Raw genomic sequence first — 16,826 nt, forward strand, 5'->3', positions numbered from 1 at the left:
TATATATATATATATATATATGAAGAACGATTACAATTGAATAAAAAGACAAATAACCTGGGACCAGCAGATGGTGGAATGGTTATATTGCTGGACTCTCATGTAGTTGACTGTGGTTCGAGTCCTGGACCTGGTGGCTTAAAACTCACACCAGGCATGTGTATGTGCATGACCAAGATCCCAAGAGGAGAATGGAAGAGAAGGGAGTGCAGTGTGGCTATACTCCCTGGGAGGTGATTTCTCACTTTCTGTCTCTCTGTCTCTCTCTGTATCTCTGGGGAGTGTACATGCCCTATAGCAAAAATATCTCTCTAAAAAAAAGACAAATAACCTATATAAAAATGGACAAATGAGCTGAATAGATATTTCTCCAAAAAACATACACAAATGGCCAATAGGATATAAAAAGATGCTCAGGGACTAGCAGGTGGTGTAGTGGTTAAGGGCACTGGACTCCCACATGGCCAACTGTGGTTCAAGGACCGGATCTGGTGGCTTGCTTTCTTACTTTTTCTCTCTTTCTCTCTCTCAACCTGTCCCTCTCTGGTCAAAATGTTTTAAATAAATAAAGTTAAATAAAATAATCCTTTTTTTTTTTAAAAAAAAAAAAAAGATACTCAACATGAATAACTATAAATCAAAACATCAGTGAGGGCTCTTCTTGTAAATGGCCCGAAATGATCTTTGAAAATGGTTCACTACTCACTTGACCCAGAGAACCTCTCAAAGTCATGCAAATCAAGAGGTTCAAGTCTTCATGTTTACTTTAAGACCACTTGTGGGGACCAACAGTTAGCATAATGGCTATGTTGCTGAACTCCCATGTAGTTAACCGCGGTTCAAGTCCCAGACTAAGTGGCTTAAACTCACGCCAGGCACATGGGCGTGTGTGCGTGCATGTGTGCCCAAGATCCTGAGAGGAGAATGGAGGAGAAGGGATTACGGTATGGCCATCCCCCCGGGGGGTGATTTCTCGCTTTCTATCTCTCTGTCTCTCTCTGTATATCTGACGAGCGCACATGCCCTATAGTTTGAGTCCTAGACCTGGTGACTTGAAAATCATGCCAAGCACATGTGCATGTGTGCCCAAAAATCCCAAGAGGAGAATGAATTGTGGTGCGGCCATTCCCTTTGGGGAGTGATTTTTCACTTTCTCTCTTCTCTATCTCTGAGTCTCTCTCTCTCTCTGGCAAACACATGTGTCCTATGGCAAAAAAAAAAAGGCAAAAACAAAAAAAAATCAATGATATGTCATTCCCACAACTCTGATGGCTATAACTAAAAGAGAAAAAATAACAAATATTGGTGAGTAGTCAGAGAAACTGGAACTATTGTACACTATTGGTGGGAATGAAATATGGCTGCTTTGGAAAACAGTTTGTCAATATCTGAAAATGTGAAACAGAGTTACCATATGTTACAGCTATTCCACTCCTAGATATAAACCCAAAAGAAATGAAAATATATGCCCATGCAAAACTTTTTATATTAATGTTCACAGCATCATTACTTGTTAATAGCCCAAAACTGAAACAACACAAATGCCCATTAATTGATAGATAAAAAAATGTGACATGTCTATATATTGGAAAATTATTCAGTCATTAAAAAGAATGAAGTACTCATATGCTACAACATTGATGAACCTTAAAATCATGCTAAGTGAAAGAAAACAGTCACCAAAAAATGCATATCATATGATTCCATTCATATGAATGTCTGGAATAGGCAAATCCATAGAGATAGAAAGTAAATTAGTGGTTACTAGGTTATTAGGAGAGAGTGGAATGGGCACTGACTGCTTCTTTTAGGGTGCTGAAAATGTTCTAAAATTGATTAAGGTGCTGGTCACACAACTCTTACAGTACAGGTACATGTTGCTTAACAATGAGGATATGTTCTGAGGAATGTATTGTAGGTGATTTTGTCATTGCGGTAACATCATAGAGCTAGTATGACCTACACAGCATAACCTAGTACATACCTATGCTCTCTCTCTCTCTCTCTCTCTCTATATATATATATATATATATATATATGATATGAAAGTGAGAGGGACCAGCAGTTAGCATAATGGCTATGTTGCTGGACTCTCATGTAGTCGACCATGGTTCGAGTCCCAGACCTGGTGGCTTAAACTCACACTGGGTGTGTGTGCGTACGTGTGTGCCCAAGATCCCAAGAGGAGAATGGAGGAGAAGAGATTGCGGCGTGGCCATCCCCCCGGGGGGTGATTTTCTGCTTTCTGTCTCTCTGTCTCTCTCTGTCTGTCTGGTGAGCGCACATGCCATATAGCAAAAACCTCTCAAAAAAAAAAAAAAAAAAAAGAAAGATAAAGTGAGAAATCACCCTCAGAAGGCATGGCCCTACTGTGGCCCCTTCTTTTCCATTTTCCTCCTGGATTTCTGGGCATGCACACACATGCATCCAGTGTAATTTTCAAGCCTCTGGGTGTGAGACTCGAACTATAGTTGGCCATGTAGGAATCCAACCCCTTAACCACCATGCCACCTGCTGGCCCCCTAAACTTTATGTTATAGTCTATATGCTCTTGAGACCATTGTCATACGTGTGGTCCATTGACCAAAATGTAATGATGTGGCACATGATTATGTTAAAATACACTGAGTTGTTTGCTTTTAATGAGTTGTTTTCATGGTACTTGAATCAAATCTCAATAAAGCTGTTCTTTAAAATGCATCTACTCAAGTTGGCACTGTGGCCTGGTGGATAAAGCAGCTAGATCTTTCATGGCTGACTACACGGTTTGAGTCCTGGATCCAGTGACTTGAGAAACATGCCAAACAACTTAGGCTACCATGAGGTTGGACTAGATTCTACTAAGGGAGTCCTTTACCCAACCTCAGGCTGGCAGCAGCACTTCTGAGATGTATATTTCCAACTAGTTCTGGGTATATCCATGTGTCTTGCAAAATTTTGGATCTTTAAAGATAAACGTATTTTTTAAAAGAAAGGAAGAAAGATGCTGAACAAGTGTGTGTGTGTGTGTGTGGGGGGGGGATGCCCCAAACTCCAAAAGCAGGGAGAAATAGAAGAGAAGGGATTGTAACATGACCATTCCCCATGGGGGGTGCTTTCTCCTCTCTCTGTCTCTTTGTGTCTCTCCGGCAAGTGAACATGTCCCCATAAACCCTTCTACGTAAGGGTTTAAGAAATTTTTTTTAACATGATGAAATGAAGAAACTATAGGCAAGTACTTGGTTTAAAGTGAGAAAATATATATACCCTAGAATCTGATAGCAAATAACAAGCAGTGACAGGAACTCAAATAGTTTCCCATTCTAGGTTGTTACAACCAGGAGCAAAAAACCTGACACACTTCAAATTGTTCTGCCAGGGGGAGTATCCTGTTATCATGCACACACATACCTGGGACTATACCGATAAGCCAAAAATGAAATTCCGTCTGCTGAATAAATGATGTAAACACAGAGCATTTCAGAGATAGAATCTTAGAGTGCATGGCTGCAAAGGCAGCCTCTGCACCACCCTTTTCTCATCTATTAGGAGAGAAGAATCACTCCCGGATTGTTATGAGGCTTGCATGAGAAACGGTGTCCAATGTGCTTGGCGAAGCCCATGGCCATGGTAAGCACTCACATACTGTGAGCTGTCATTATTGTGGTGTATACAGTAACCACGAAGACCTTGAGATCATAGCAGAAAGGCAAATTCCAAACTACATACTTTGCTTCAGTAACTGTCAACACTTAAAACATTTTAGAACTGCTTCTATCTCAAGTGGTTTAAATATTTTTAAAAGCTGGTAAATAGTGAGAACTAGTCTACCTAGAATAACTTATTTCCTGAAGAGTATAGGTAAACTGTTTGATTTGTCTCCTAATTTGAAAATAGAACAAAATTCACATCACAAGCAAGATTAAGTCATAATTTTAAGGAATATATTTAGGTTAAGGGGAGCAATATATCAGCTCTCCCAACAATCTAATCTGTATATATTCTGAAGGAGGATGAGCCCTCTACAATTATGGCCACGATCATGGACTTTTTAAAAATATTCTGAAAATCTGGGGCTTTCAGCCAGGTGTTTTGAAAATTGGCTTCATTCTTGATCATTTAACTCTTTTTCCATTAACAGTTACAGAAATCCTTTTTCTAAAAGAATTGTTTATTTCATTTCATCCATTCATTCATCTGTTTTAATCTGACCAGAGACAAGGAGAAAAAAAGTGAGAAAGCAAGCTATCAGGTCCACTCGAACCATGGTCAGCCATATGGGAATGTCCAGCACCACCTGCTGGTCCCACAGTTACAGAAATCTTACCTGTTTGAAGAAAGCAAAACTACATGCTCAGAGTCAGCAGATGGTGTGGTGGTTAAGGTACTCTACTCCTACATTGGTGATTGTGGTTCAAGTCCCAGACCTGGTAGCTTGGTTTCTCACTTTCCCTCACTCTCTCTCTCTCTCCCCATCTCAATCTGGTGAGCACACATTCCTTATAGCAAAATTTAAAAAATAATAAATAAAATTACATAAATAATTTTTTTTTATAAAAACCTACATGTGCACAGGAAGTCATTTAGTGTCCTCCATAGTTCTGCTGAGGTTTAAATAAGAAAGCTTAGGGAACAAAATTCAAAAGCTAGAATGCTTAAAATACTGTATAGCTCAACTGTCATTAGGTTCTCTTTCTTTTTTTTCCTTTCATCTCTTTTTCCCATTATGTTTCTACTGAGTCCTATGTTCAGGGCTCTCAATCTTCAGGTTTCTTAATAATTGTGTCATTTTTCAAACTACCGATATAATCATGTTTCTAACTTCCTCAGCCGGCTAAGAATCAAGTATTTAATCTCTGTAGAAAACTGTATGAAGAATTATCACATACCTGTGGGAAAATAAAACCTGTGCCATACATGATGCTTCTCATGGTAGAAGAAAGGACATTTCTAGGAATGAGATTATCTGTAAAGATTATCATAAAGTTGTTGAAAAAAGTTAAGTGGAAGACTTGGAAGAAATTCATAATCAGAAAAAGGTAAAAGTTTTTCTGGGACAAGATCTGTCTCATCCATAAGACCACAGAGGCACAGGCAAGATCCTCGTCAGTTTCCAAGAAGTTTTCCTCCAGGCTTCTTTTAGGTTCAAGGAGTCTCACACTGCGCATGCCAGTGTAAAGGCTGGCAGCACCCAGAAAGGCAATGACAATAGCAATAGCTTGAAAATTGGGCAAACTTTCCATGTTATTGGAGACGAGGCCACAGAAAAGGATACTGGTAGATCCGACTAGTGATGCCACTGGGTTAATTTCAGTAAGTTGAAGCCGACTTTCGTGTCTAGTGAAAATCTCCACAAACAGTGTACACTGGGCTTGCTGAATATAAGTAAGTGTGCTATCAAAAGCGCATAATGATACTGTCAGGTGAAGTCCACTGAGCCAGTCACCTTCTTGATAGTATTTCCAAGGGAACCAAGGAAGCAGAAAGGCTATTGCATATAAAAGGGCACCGCACAAGACAGACCCATGGCGACTTAAACAGCAATCGGCCTTAAAGTTTTGAAAATACCCAGTCAAGTTATTAAGAATATTCCAGACCATCAAAATTATCTAGGGAGGAAAAAAAAAAAAGCAAGGATTATTTCAATGCATTAGGTATAAACTATCACATTCAGTACAAGATGAAAATGACTCCTGAAAATTTTTTTTACTTACATGAAATAACCAAAACTGATCAATAAAAACAAACAAATAAAAAGTGTTTTCAGAACCAGCTGAAATATTAATAACACCTGGGCCTGGCAGGTGTGGTTAAGGCATTGGACTCCCAACATGGCTGACAATGGTTCACATCCCAGACCTAGTAGCTTGCTTTCTCACTTTCTCTCTCATCAAATTAAAATAAATGAGTAAATAAATAAAATAAAATAAATATTTTAAAGGAATATTAATAACAGCTAATATCATACAAAAACCAATGTGCATTCACTTTGTATGCAGTCATTCTTCCAAGTTTACATGCATTATTTTATCAAAGACTTAAAAACAATCCCATGAGACAGTTGCTATCAGAAGCCCCACTTCACAAATAAGCAAACTAAGGACCAGAGAAGTTAAGCAATTTGCCTAGTTAATCAACAGTAGAGGAAAGGTCTGAACCAAAGCAGACAACCCCAGAACCTGTGCTATCAATCATTATGCTAGAGAGCCTCCCAACAATGGCACACAGGGCCATGCAACTGTAAAGGGTGAGGGCCGCAAGGCATAGTTTTACATATCAGGCTTTCGGAAAAGTCATGACATATTTTTCTGTTTTTCTATGCAAAAATGCATGACTTTTCTGCCAACCCAATAGCTTCATTCAAGAATTCTCTCTCATCAAATTAAAATAAATGAGTAAATAAATAAAATAAAATAAATATTTTAAAGGAATATTAATAACAGCTAATATCATACAAAAACCAATGTGCATTCACTTTGTATGCAGTCATTCTTCCAAGTTTACATGCATTATTTTATCAAAGACTTAAAAACAATCCCATGAGACAGTTGCTATCAGAAGCCCCACTTCACAAATAAGCAAACTAAGGACCAGAGAAGTTAAGCAATTTGCCTAGTTAATCAACAGTAGAGGAAAGGTCTGAACCAAAGCAGACAACCCCAGAACCTGTGCTATCAATCATTATGCTAGAGAGCCTCCCAACAATGGCACACAGGGCCATGCAACTGTAAAGGGTGAGGGCCGCAAGGCATAGTTTTACATATCAGGCTTTCGGAAAAGTCATGACATATTTTTCTGTTTTTCTATGCAAAAATGCATGACTTTTCTGCCAACCCAATAGCTTCATTCAAGAAGATTAAAATATCAATGTGTACCATCTAAAATGGATTTAATAAGTTTGTTGTTGTCAGGAATAAATGAGTAACATTATAAAATATAAGGTTTTACACACACACACACACACACACACACACACACATATATATACTTACATTTATTGTCTTTACAGCATACCATATCATTCTTATGTCTGTTACATATTTTTTTCCTAAGCTTCTCCCTCCCATTCCCAACTGTCCACCCCACATCCTATACAGTCTCTGGTATCTATTCTTGCTGCCTCTTTTATTATACCTTCCACTCTTTCAGCTTCTGCCATAAAGTTCAGGCTCAGTATATATTGAGTGGGGACATATAATGTTTGTCTTTCATCATCTGGCTTGTTATGCTTAGCATTAAATTTTCTACATGTACCCAGTTGGTGTCAGATATTACAATTTTAAAACCATGAACTCTATTCATCTTGACCATCTAATTGGGAACCAATACATTTGTGTATACCATGGACCTTTTTCAAGACACAGAACATCTTTATAATGACAGTTCCATATAAGTTAATTTTCCAGATAAACCAAAACTTATCTTTTACATTCTGAAGATTTTGTGTTTTAAATGGCAATCTTTTTTTTAAAAAAAATTATCTTTGCCCTCAAACAGAGAGCTTTGGACATAAAGAAATTTTTCTTGATAACTCTTTTGGCTATATGAAGAAACAGCTCTTTGGCAAATTATAGTAATACACATTTATGAGGAAGTAAAGGTCTGCCCTGTGTGAAAGGACAGTAGAAATTCCATCTCACCTGGGCTTGATAAAAGGCCACATCTGAAATCCTGTACAGTTGTAAATAAAGTTTCACATAGTAGAAACTGAAGACAGAACTTAACATTTCAGTGCCCAATGTTATCATAGAGTATGCCCAGACAATGGGATTAATATTTAAAAATGTCATATTCCATGCAGGTGAATTCTTCATCCTTTTGTTGAAAAAAAAAAAAGAGTTAAAATTCACTCTTTACATACAATAGATAATGGGTAGAAAAATTCCATTGAACACTAGCTAATTCTTATTCTTTAATTTGTCAGAGGGCACATGTGCTCACTGAAGAGAAACAGTGACAGAAAGAGAGAGAGAGGGAAAGCACTCTCTAATGGGGAATGGTCACACCATAATCCCTTCTCCGTCATCTACCTCTCCTGTGAGAAATTTGGGCATGCATACAGACATCCAGTGTGTTTTTCAAGCTACCCAGTCTGGGACTTGTAACATGCAGTCAGCCATGTGGGATCCAGCTCACATAACTACCGGGTCACAGCCTGGTCTCACTAGTTCATTTTTTAGTTTTGAATATGTCACCAGATTGAACACTTTACTTTCACTCAATGTTTAAGATGTTGCCAGGAACCCAAATTTGCATAGGATGTGACTCTACTTAAATTTTTAACGTCGCTTCAAATGTATAGAGTGAGATTTATCCAGGAGTTTGGACATGCTTAACTAGTGATCAGAAAGATATATTTATGGTGTTATTATCCTCCCTACTTGGGAGGATGCAACAGAAGAACAATGAGGTGACAGCCTTTAGAGAGAAAGAATAGATAAGTCCCTCAGGCTAGTATAAAGTCATCCATTCATTAGTTCACAATTGCATTTGAGGGACCAGCAGTTAGCAAAATGGTTTTGTCGCTGGACTCCCATGTAGTCAACCACGGTTCGAGTCCCGGACCCGGCAGCTTAAACTCACACCAGGCGCATGTACGTGCATGCCCAAGAACCCGAAAGGAGAATGGAGGAGAAGGGATTGCAGCATGGCCATCCCCTCCTGGGGGGGGATTTCTTGCTTTCTTTCTCTCTGTCTCTCTGGAGAGCACACACACTCTATAGCAAACACCTCTCAAAAAAAAAAAATTGCATTTGAAAACTTATTCTTTATTTTCTCCTAATAGACTGTGTAGCTCTGACCCAAAGGACATCTAAAATGGATATAGAAATAACACATTCTGACCCTTCTCTGATGTAGCTGCCTCTCTTATCTCTCTCTTATATCTAGTCTATTGTTTTACCCTTTGATTTATACAACTGGAAAACAAAAAGATCAAGCAAACAAGAGGTAGGCATGGCTTCATCTTTCCTATGATCTTGATTATAGTTTTAGGTTTTTGTTTTCTGTTTTGTTTTGTTTTTTAAGTGAGATTTTTGCTATAGGGTACAAGCACTTGCTGGAGAGACGGAGAGACAGAAAGTGACAAATCACCCCCCAGGTGGGATGGTCACACCACAATCCCTTCTCCTTCATTCTCCTCTTGGGATTTTGGGCACACATGCATAGGCACCCAGCATGAGTTTAAGCTGCTGAGTCCAGGACTCAAACTACAGTCAACCACATGGGAGTCAGCAATGTAGCCATTCTGCCATCTGCTGGTCCCTTGATTATTGTTTTAAGAGAACACTATAATCTTATTTTGTCCCTGGCTTACTGGAATACTTATATCTCCACTATCTTACTGAGTCAGAAAACAGATAAATATTCAGATAATTCAAGGAATGTTACTTGCTTGAATAATCCATGGGCCTCTGCTTTAATTTTAAAGAGCCAAGAGAATAATTAAGCAGGTGTTTCAGTTTTCATTGCCCACCTACTTACAAAAAAGGATGGCAAGTTACAAGGGTCAAGTGAGCATTTTGGCTCAAATGAGTAAATTATCCAAGATCTCTAAGCTTCACTTTGCTAGATATCAAAATGACAGACCCAAGAATGATTCTAATTCTATGGATGGGAGGGCCCCAGAATTATCAAAGGAAGTTATTAAACCCATATGCATACTAAGCATTGTCTGTAAAGTGAAAGAATAATTTACCCACATGTGTACTTGTATTCTTAAAATGTTTTAGATGTGCTATAATCGTAAAATACAAATCTGAGGTTTTTCATCATTATATGGGTCTCAAAACACTTTAAAAATGCAAGCACCATTTTGTGGAGGTCATCCAACATCTCTGACTTTAAAAGACTATGGTGTGGGGCCAGCAGGTGGCATGGTGGTTAAAGCACTGGACTCCCACATGGCTGACCACGGTTCTAGTCCCATGGTCAGCTTGCTTTCCTACTTTCTCTCTCTCTCTGATCAAATTAAACAAATAATAATGATGATAATAAATGAAATAAAATAATTCTTTAAAGAAAAAAAAAGACTATGGCGTGATAGTTAAGAGCGCTGGATTCACACATGGCCAACCATGGTTTGAATCCCAGAACTGGCAACTTGTTTTCTCGCTTTCTCTTTCTCTCTATCTCTGTCTCTCTCTGGTCAAATTAAAGAAATGATATAACACATGGACTTAAATAAGTTTTTTTAAAAAATTTTAAAAAGACTATGAGGAAAGACCACACTCTAGGGACCCCACTCCACTTTGGGCTTAAGTGAGAATGAAGATTGAGGCTGAAGGTGGCTTGGTCATTAAGACAGCCAAAAACAACAGAGTCAGTAGAACCAAAAGCCAGGATATAAATTTAGTCTACCAAAATTAAGCATTGTTCTTTTTCTTAGCTTTATTTTAGGCCTGCTAAAACAAGAAGCATGCCACACCTTCCTGAACTGATCTATCATTAAGTCAGAAGGCAGATATTTATAAACTCATAATCCTGCAAAAGTCATAAGCTCCCTGAGTTTGAGTTCAAATATGGTTTTTTTTTCAAATATTTTGTCCAAGATTTCGAGATAAGCACCCAGCCTGTCTGAAACAAGAATACAATATTTTAGTAGCATTATGAAAAACTCTATAGTCTAAACTTTACATTGTTTATATAAATATACAGGCAGAGAGAGAGGAAGGAAAATTTTCCTTTTTTCCTTCTACAGAAGGAACCATCAATATTTTGTTTTAGACTACTTTCATCATAGTAAATACTTATTTAAGTATCAAACTGAAAATCACTACTTATGATTTTTAAAAAGCCATCACTACTATCTAAAAATTTTCCTTAAATGATTTTCCTCTACTTACAAAACACAAAAGAGCAGGAGCAACATATCTTTACAAGCAACAACAAAGATTTCTGAAGCTAGTTCTTCTTTCATGGTTTGAATCCCAGAACTGGCAACTTGTTTTCTCGCTTTCTCTTTCTCTCTATCTCTGTCTCTCTCTGGTCAAATTAAAGAAATGATATAACACATGGACTTAAATAAGTTTTTTTAAAAAATTTTAAAAAGACTATGAGGAAAGACCACACTCTAGGGACCCCACTCCACTTTGGGCTTAAGTGAGAATGAAGATTGAGGCTGAAGGTGGCTTGGTCATTAAGACAGCCAAAAACAACAGAGTCAGTAGAACCAAAAGCCAGGATATAAATTTAGTCTACCAAAATTAAGCATTGTTCTTTTTCTTAGCTTTATTTTAGGCCTGCTAAAACAAGAAGCATGCCACACCTTCCTGAACTGATCTATCATTAAGTCAGAAGGCAGATATTTATAAACTCATAATCCTGCAAAAGTCATAAGCTCCCTGAGTTTGAGTTCAAATATGGTTTTTTTTTCAAATATTTTGTCCAAGATTTCGAGATAAGCACCCAGCCTGTCTGAAACAAGAATACAATATTTTAGTAGCATTATGAAAAACTCTATAGTCTAAACTTTACATTGTTTATATAAATATACAGGCAGAGAGAGAGGAAGGAAAATTTTCCTTTTTTCCTTCTACAGAAGGAACCATCAATATTTTGTTTTAGACTACTTTCATCATAGTAAATACTTATTTAAGTATCAAACTGAAAATCACTACTTATGATTTTTAAAAAGCCATCACTACTATCTAAAAATTTTCCTTAAATGATTTTCCTCTACTTACAAAACACAAAAGAGCAGGAGCAACATATCTTTACAAGCAACAACAAAGATTTCTGAAGCTAGTTCTTCTTTACTACAATATGTTTTCTACAGAAGAGTTTAAAAGTAGCAAAATGGTATAATGATTAGGCTGAGCAACCGCACTAAATATAGGTGAATAATTAACTGAATGCCCCAACTCCTTTTAGAACAACTTGGGAGTCACTAATTTGGTACTGATGTCATTGAAGTAGCTACTTATGATAGCTTTTACATAATGACCAATTAGACTTTAAGGGCCAGCAGGTAGTGTGGAGGTTAAGGTGGCTGGATTCCACATGGTCGACTAAAGTTTGGGTTCTGGACCTGGCGGCTTGAAAATCACACCAGGTGCATAAGCATCTGTGCCCAAAATCCCAAAAGGAGAATGGAGAGGGGATTATGGCATGCCATCCTGCCTCAGGGGTGATTTCTCAATTTCCCTCTCTCTCTTTCTCTAGTGAGTGGATATGCCCTATAGCAAATAAATAAATAAATAAAGGAATAATGAAGACCCATTCAAAATAGGGTTTTTAGCTCTGACAGTTAACATTGCCTTTTTTTTTTTTTAGAGGTTTTTGCTATAGGGCGTGTGCGCTCACCAGAGAGAGACATAGAGACAGAAAGCGAGCAATCACCCCCCAGGGGAGATGGCCACGCCACAATCCCTTCTCCATTTTCCTCTCGGGATCTTGGGCACGCACGCACACGTGCCTGGCGTGTTTTAAGCCACCAGGTCTGGGACTTGAACTGTGGTCGACAACATGGGAGTCCAGCGACATAGCCATTACACTAACTGCTAGTCCCAACATTGCCTTTTCAATAAAGTTTTTGTCAAATTTTTTGGGGGGTTTGGGAGACGAGCAGATGATTAAGGCACTGGACTCTCACATAGTTGACCACAGTTCAAGTTCTGGACCTGGTGGCTTGCTTTCTCACTTTCCCTCTCTCTGGTCAAATTAAAATAATAATGAATAAAATTAAATTAAAATAATTTTTTAAAATCACACATTTTTCCAGGGGTGGGAGTTTCTTTAAAAGAACCAGCTGGAAAAACAAAACAAAACAAAACAAAACAACAAGAACAACAACAAAAACAAGCGAAAAAGCATAAAGTCTTTCCGGATTTTTGTTTTTACTGTAATTTTAATTCTCCAGGTCCCTTTCTCTCTCTTTCTAAAGGGAAAACTGTTAAAGAGCATTCCAATACACTTCCTATTTCGAGTTAAAATAAGCTTCAGTTTGCCGTGAAGAAGACACTCAGCACTTTCCATCTTGTGGATCGGTGACTAAGGTCAGATGCATGATACTACTCTTTCAGCTTCCATAAATCAGCACTGGCCATCTCTAAACACAATCTCCTCTCTCTACAGGGTTCTATCTGTAATGACTAAGGTGCAGTCGTGTACCACACAATGTTTCAGGCAGTGACACCACGTACATGACGGTGGTCCTGTGAGGAACACATAGGCAATACCATACAGTGCACGTGTGTAGTAAGTAGGCCATTCTAGGTGCGTGTAAATACACTCCATGGTGTTCACACATGAGGAAATCGTGTGACAACACATTTCTCAGAACATATCCCCATTGTTAAATAAAATACGACTGGCCCTGGTTTTAAATTATTTTTATTTGGCTCTGAAATAGCATCTCTATCTGGATATTGACAACTAGAGCAGAAGAGGATTTATAGGGTGCTTAACTTCCTTTTTTTTTGAAGAGGTTTTTGCTATAGGGCGCGTGCGCTCACCAGACAGAGAGACATAGAGACAGAAAGCGAGAAATCACCCCCTAGGGGGGATGGTCACGCCGCAATCCCTTCTCCTCCATTCTCCTCTCGGGATCTTGGGCACGCACGCACAGGCGCCCAGCATGAGTTTAAGTCACTGGTTCTAGGACACGAACCATGGTCGACTACGTGGGAGCCCAGCGACAAAGCCATTACGCTAACTGCTGGTCCCAACTTTCTTCTTTTCAACACAGTGGTTAAAAAAAAAAAATAGATCAAGAGACTGGCTCTGGGGTTTGGTGGTTAAGGCAGCCAGATAACACATGGCCAACCACACTGCTGTTTGAGTCCTGGACCCAGTGACCTGAGAAACACATCATGTACACATCCATGCATGCCCAGATCCCAAAAGGAGGAGGGAAGAGATTACAGCATGATCATTCCCCATGAGGTGCTTTCTCCTCTCCTGCTGTTTCTGTCTCTCTCACTAGCACACCCGCCCTCTAGCAAAAATAAAGATCAGGTCAGTTCAATGGTTGGCCAATGCTCAGAGATGCTGAGACCACATGAGAAGGTTCTGAGGTCTGTACCCACCAGGCACGTGGCCTGCTCATGACCCCGGCTGGCTGAGGCTGGATGTGTGGATTGTGATGCAAAGACTGTTGTGGGTTTTTGTCTTTCTCGCTCGCTCTCTCATGAAATGTGTAAGTAAACTTTTAAAAAGAGTTTTTAAGGAAATTTGCCTTTTAGTATACTCAGATTTAAAAGTAAAGAATGTGTGAATTTACCATTCTTGTTATTATCATAACTTTCTTTTTTTTTTTTGGAGGTTTTTGCTATAGGGCATGTGCGCTTGCCAGAATGACAGAGAGAGACAAAGAGACAGAAAGCAAGAAATCACCCCCCAGGAGGGATGGACACGCCGCAATCCCTTCTCCTCCATTCTCCTCTCAGGATCTCAGGCATGCACGCACATACACCCTGGCATGAGTTAAAGCCACAGGGTCTGGGACTCCAACCGCGGTCGACTACATGGGAGTTCAGCAACATAGCCATTATGCTAACTGCTAGTCCCGATAACTTTTTAACATCATTGTTTTGCCTACATTTTTCAACTGGTATTCTACTATATACCTTTGTACCTGCATTTTAATAGTATCAGTAACAGGGACCCAGCCTTATATTTTAAAATGTCACAATACTTCCTCATAGTTTCTTTGATTTTCATAGCTCTGTGAACACGGCGGAGATAATCTCTCCTGCAAATCATTTGCTAAAGGGTTCTCTGCTAATACCAACTGTGGCCTGGCACTCTATTAACAGTCTTCCTTATGGACTGAAGAGTAAAACTTCACATAATAACTCCTCAATGTGAGGGAAGCCTTCTTGTCCTTGGCAAGGCTTTTCCAGGAGTCCAGCTGTTTGACTCTCACAACATCAACAAGTTACACTGGGTTGAACAAGGATGGGGAGACAGAGGGACAGGTGAATGTTGTTACCTATAAGAATATTTAGGGTGAGTTTTTCCCCTCCTCCAAATTACCCACATTGTGATTCACTCTTACAAAAAAGACAAAGTATTTTGAGGATCTATAATTCCTTCCGTACAATTTTCTCTATTAAAAAAATTATTTGCTGTTTTTAATTTGACCAAAGAGAGGCAGAGAGACAAAGAGAGAGAGAGAGAGAGAGAAAGAGAGAAAGTGAGAAAGAAAGTTGCCAGGTCTCGAACTATGGTCAGTCATGTGGAATCCAGTACCTTAACCACCACGCCACCTGCCAGCCCCACAATTTCCTCTATTTTTTTTTCAAAGAATTATGTATTTATTTAATTCCATTTGTTATCACTATTTTTTTTTTTCAAATTGACCAGAGAGAGACAGAGACAGAGAAAGGGAAAGCAAGAAAGCAAGCTGCCAGGTCTGGGACTCGAACAGCGGTGGACCATGTGGGAATCCAGCACCTTTAACCACCACGCCACCTGCTGATCCAATTTCCTCAGTTTTTAAGCACATTAATATGTGCACCTACTTAAGAAAATATCACAGAGCGTTTTATTTTTTTTTAATGCAAAGGTCCCAGCCACAATTCATCCTTTCCCTCAGGCAAATTTTCAATTGTTTGCCATTTCAATTCTGGCAGCTCTCTCCATGTCTAAAAAGGATTCTTTGAATTATCAGTGCAAGGTGTCATGAAGACTCACTGCAGGGATAGAGGATTTAACTACCACTACTCCTCCGTCCTCTTCCCTCTTCCAAATGTTCTATTGTTACTTTATGTTCTAGGAAAATCTTTCGATCACTGATAGCTTTACCTTGTGTTTGTACAAAGAACCCTCTATTGTTGGTTTGGTTCCATAAAGTTAAAGCGATACTCGCGCTGTCTTCTCTCAGCTGCACCTGTACCTTTAAGGTGACGCTGGAAACACTGACCTTCGGGTCTACCACCTGATCTAACAGTTTCCGTGTAGTCTCACGACGATGCTAAAAGCTTACCACCACCACCACCACCACCCACCCACACACACACACTCACACCCCTTGCAGAATTTCCTGTGTTTCATCTGTGGGCAACAGCGCGCACTGCCCTAATGACCCGGAGTGCGAGGACGACAGCCTCCCCAGGTTATGACTCCAGATGCTTAACTCGTGGGCCACGAACCTTTTCAAAACTGCTTGCAAAATTGCACGCAATTTTCTCCCCAAGGAGACGGCGTCAAAACACCCTTCCCGTCCCCAGATTATCAAAGAGGTTCTGCCGACCACAGTCTTAGGGAGACTCAGTACGATTCCCAGAGGCTTGGGGGAGAGGGCTCATATGTCAAGGAGAACACAGCTGACACTTGGGGTTTACTCATCCCTAAGCTCCGGGACCACCCGGAGTCTCCGCGTCACCGAGAGCAAATCTGGGAGTCAAGATGCGATAAGGGCCAAGCGCGCGCGGACCTCGGGCTCCTCGCACCCTTTGCGCCTTCTGCCGGCACAAAAGACGCCCTTCGACAACGGCCCACCGCTCTGAGACCGACTCCTGGCCCCTCCGGCCTGCGCAGCCGGTTCACTGACGGTCTGGGCCGCCGGACACCCACCACAGGGGCCCGGGAAATCGCCGCTACCGCGGTGTCCGCACCGAGAACACCGAACTCGCTCCCAGACGCCACACAGCAGGCGAGGGGCGGGGCTCTCGGCCGCACCCCTTTGCCTTTTTCCCGCCTTCTTTGTTCCTCCCGGAGTTGCCATTGGTTGCTTGCTCTGGAGACCGGGCAAGCCGCGGGCCTTCGGAGAGACGCTATTGGGGCAAGTCTCTGTCAGTTAGTCAGTGGTCCGCTCACGATTGGTCCAGGAGCCGCCGGGGGTTTGAATCGTAGCCCCGGCCGGGGAGGGTTCTGCCAAAGTGCCACGTTGGGCCCGGCTGCGG

At 40.2% G+C, this 16,826-nt stretch overlaps 1 protein-coding gene across 2 annotated transcripts in view; it reads right to left on the reverse strand.

Moving 5' to 3' along the window:
- The window catches only part of LOC102502757 (transmembrane protein 180), a 41,251-nt gene extending 24,636 nt beyond the window's left edge, over positions 1-16,615 (reverse strand). The window contains exons 1-3 of one of the 2 annotated variants that reach the window (XM_006161093.3): positions 16,498-16,615; positions 7,620-7,794; positions 4,869-5,588 (exon numbers count right to left, since the gene is read on the reverse strand). In XM_006161093.3, the coding sequence (XP_006161155.1) occupies positions 4,869-5,588; positions 7,620-7,793 (894 nt within the window). In that variant the 5' untranslated portion in view covers position 7,794; positions 16,498-16,615. Of the gene's footprint in view, positions 1-4,868; positions 5,589-7,619; positions 7,795-16,357 lie in introns of both variants that reach the window. The other variant, XM_006161092.3, reaches the window with a different exon arrangement.
- Between the last annotated feature and the right edge of the window lie 211 nt (positions 16,616-16,826).

The sequence above is a fragment of the Tupaia chinensis genome, unplaced genomic scaffold (assembly GCF_000334495.1).
Source record: "Tupaia chinensis unplaced genomic scaffold, TupChi_1.0 Scaffold138136_1, whole genome shotgun sequence".
NCBI classification, from domain to species: Eukaryota; Metazoa; Chordata; class Mammalia; order Scandentia; family Tupaiidae; genus Tupaia; species Tupaia belangeri.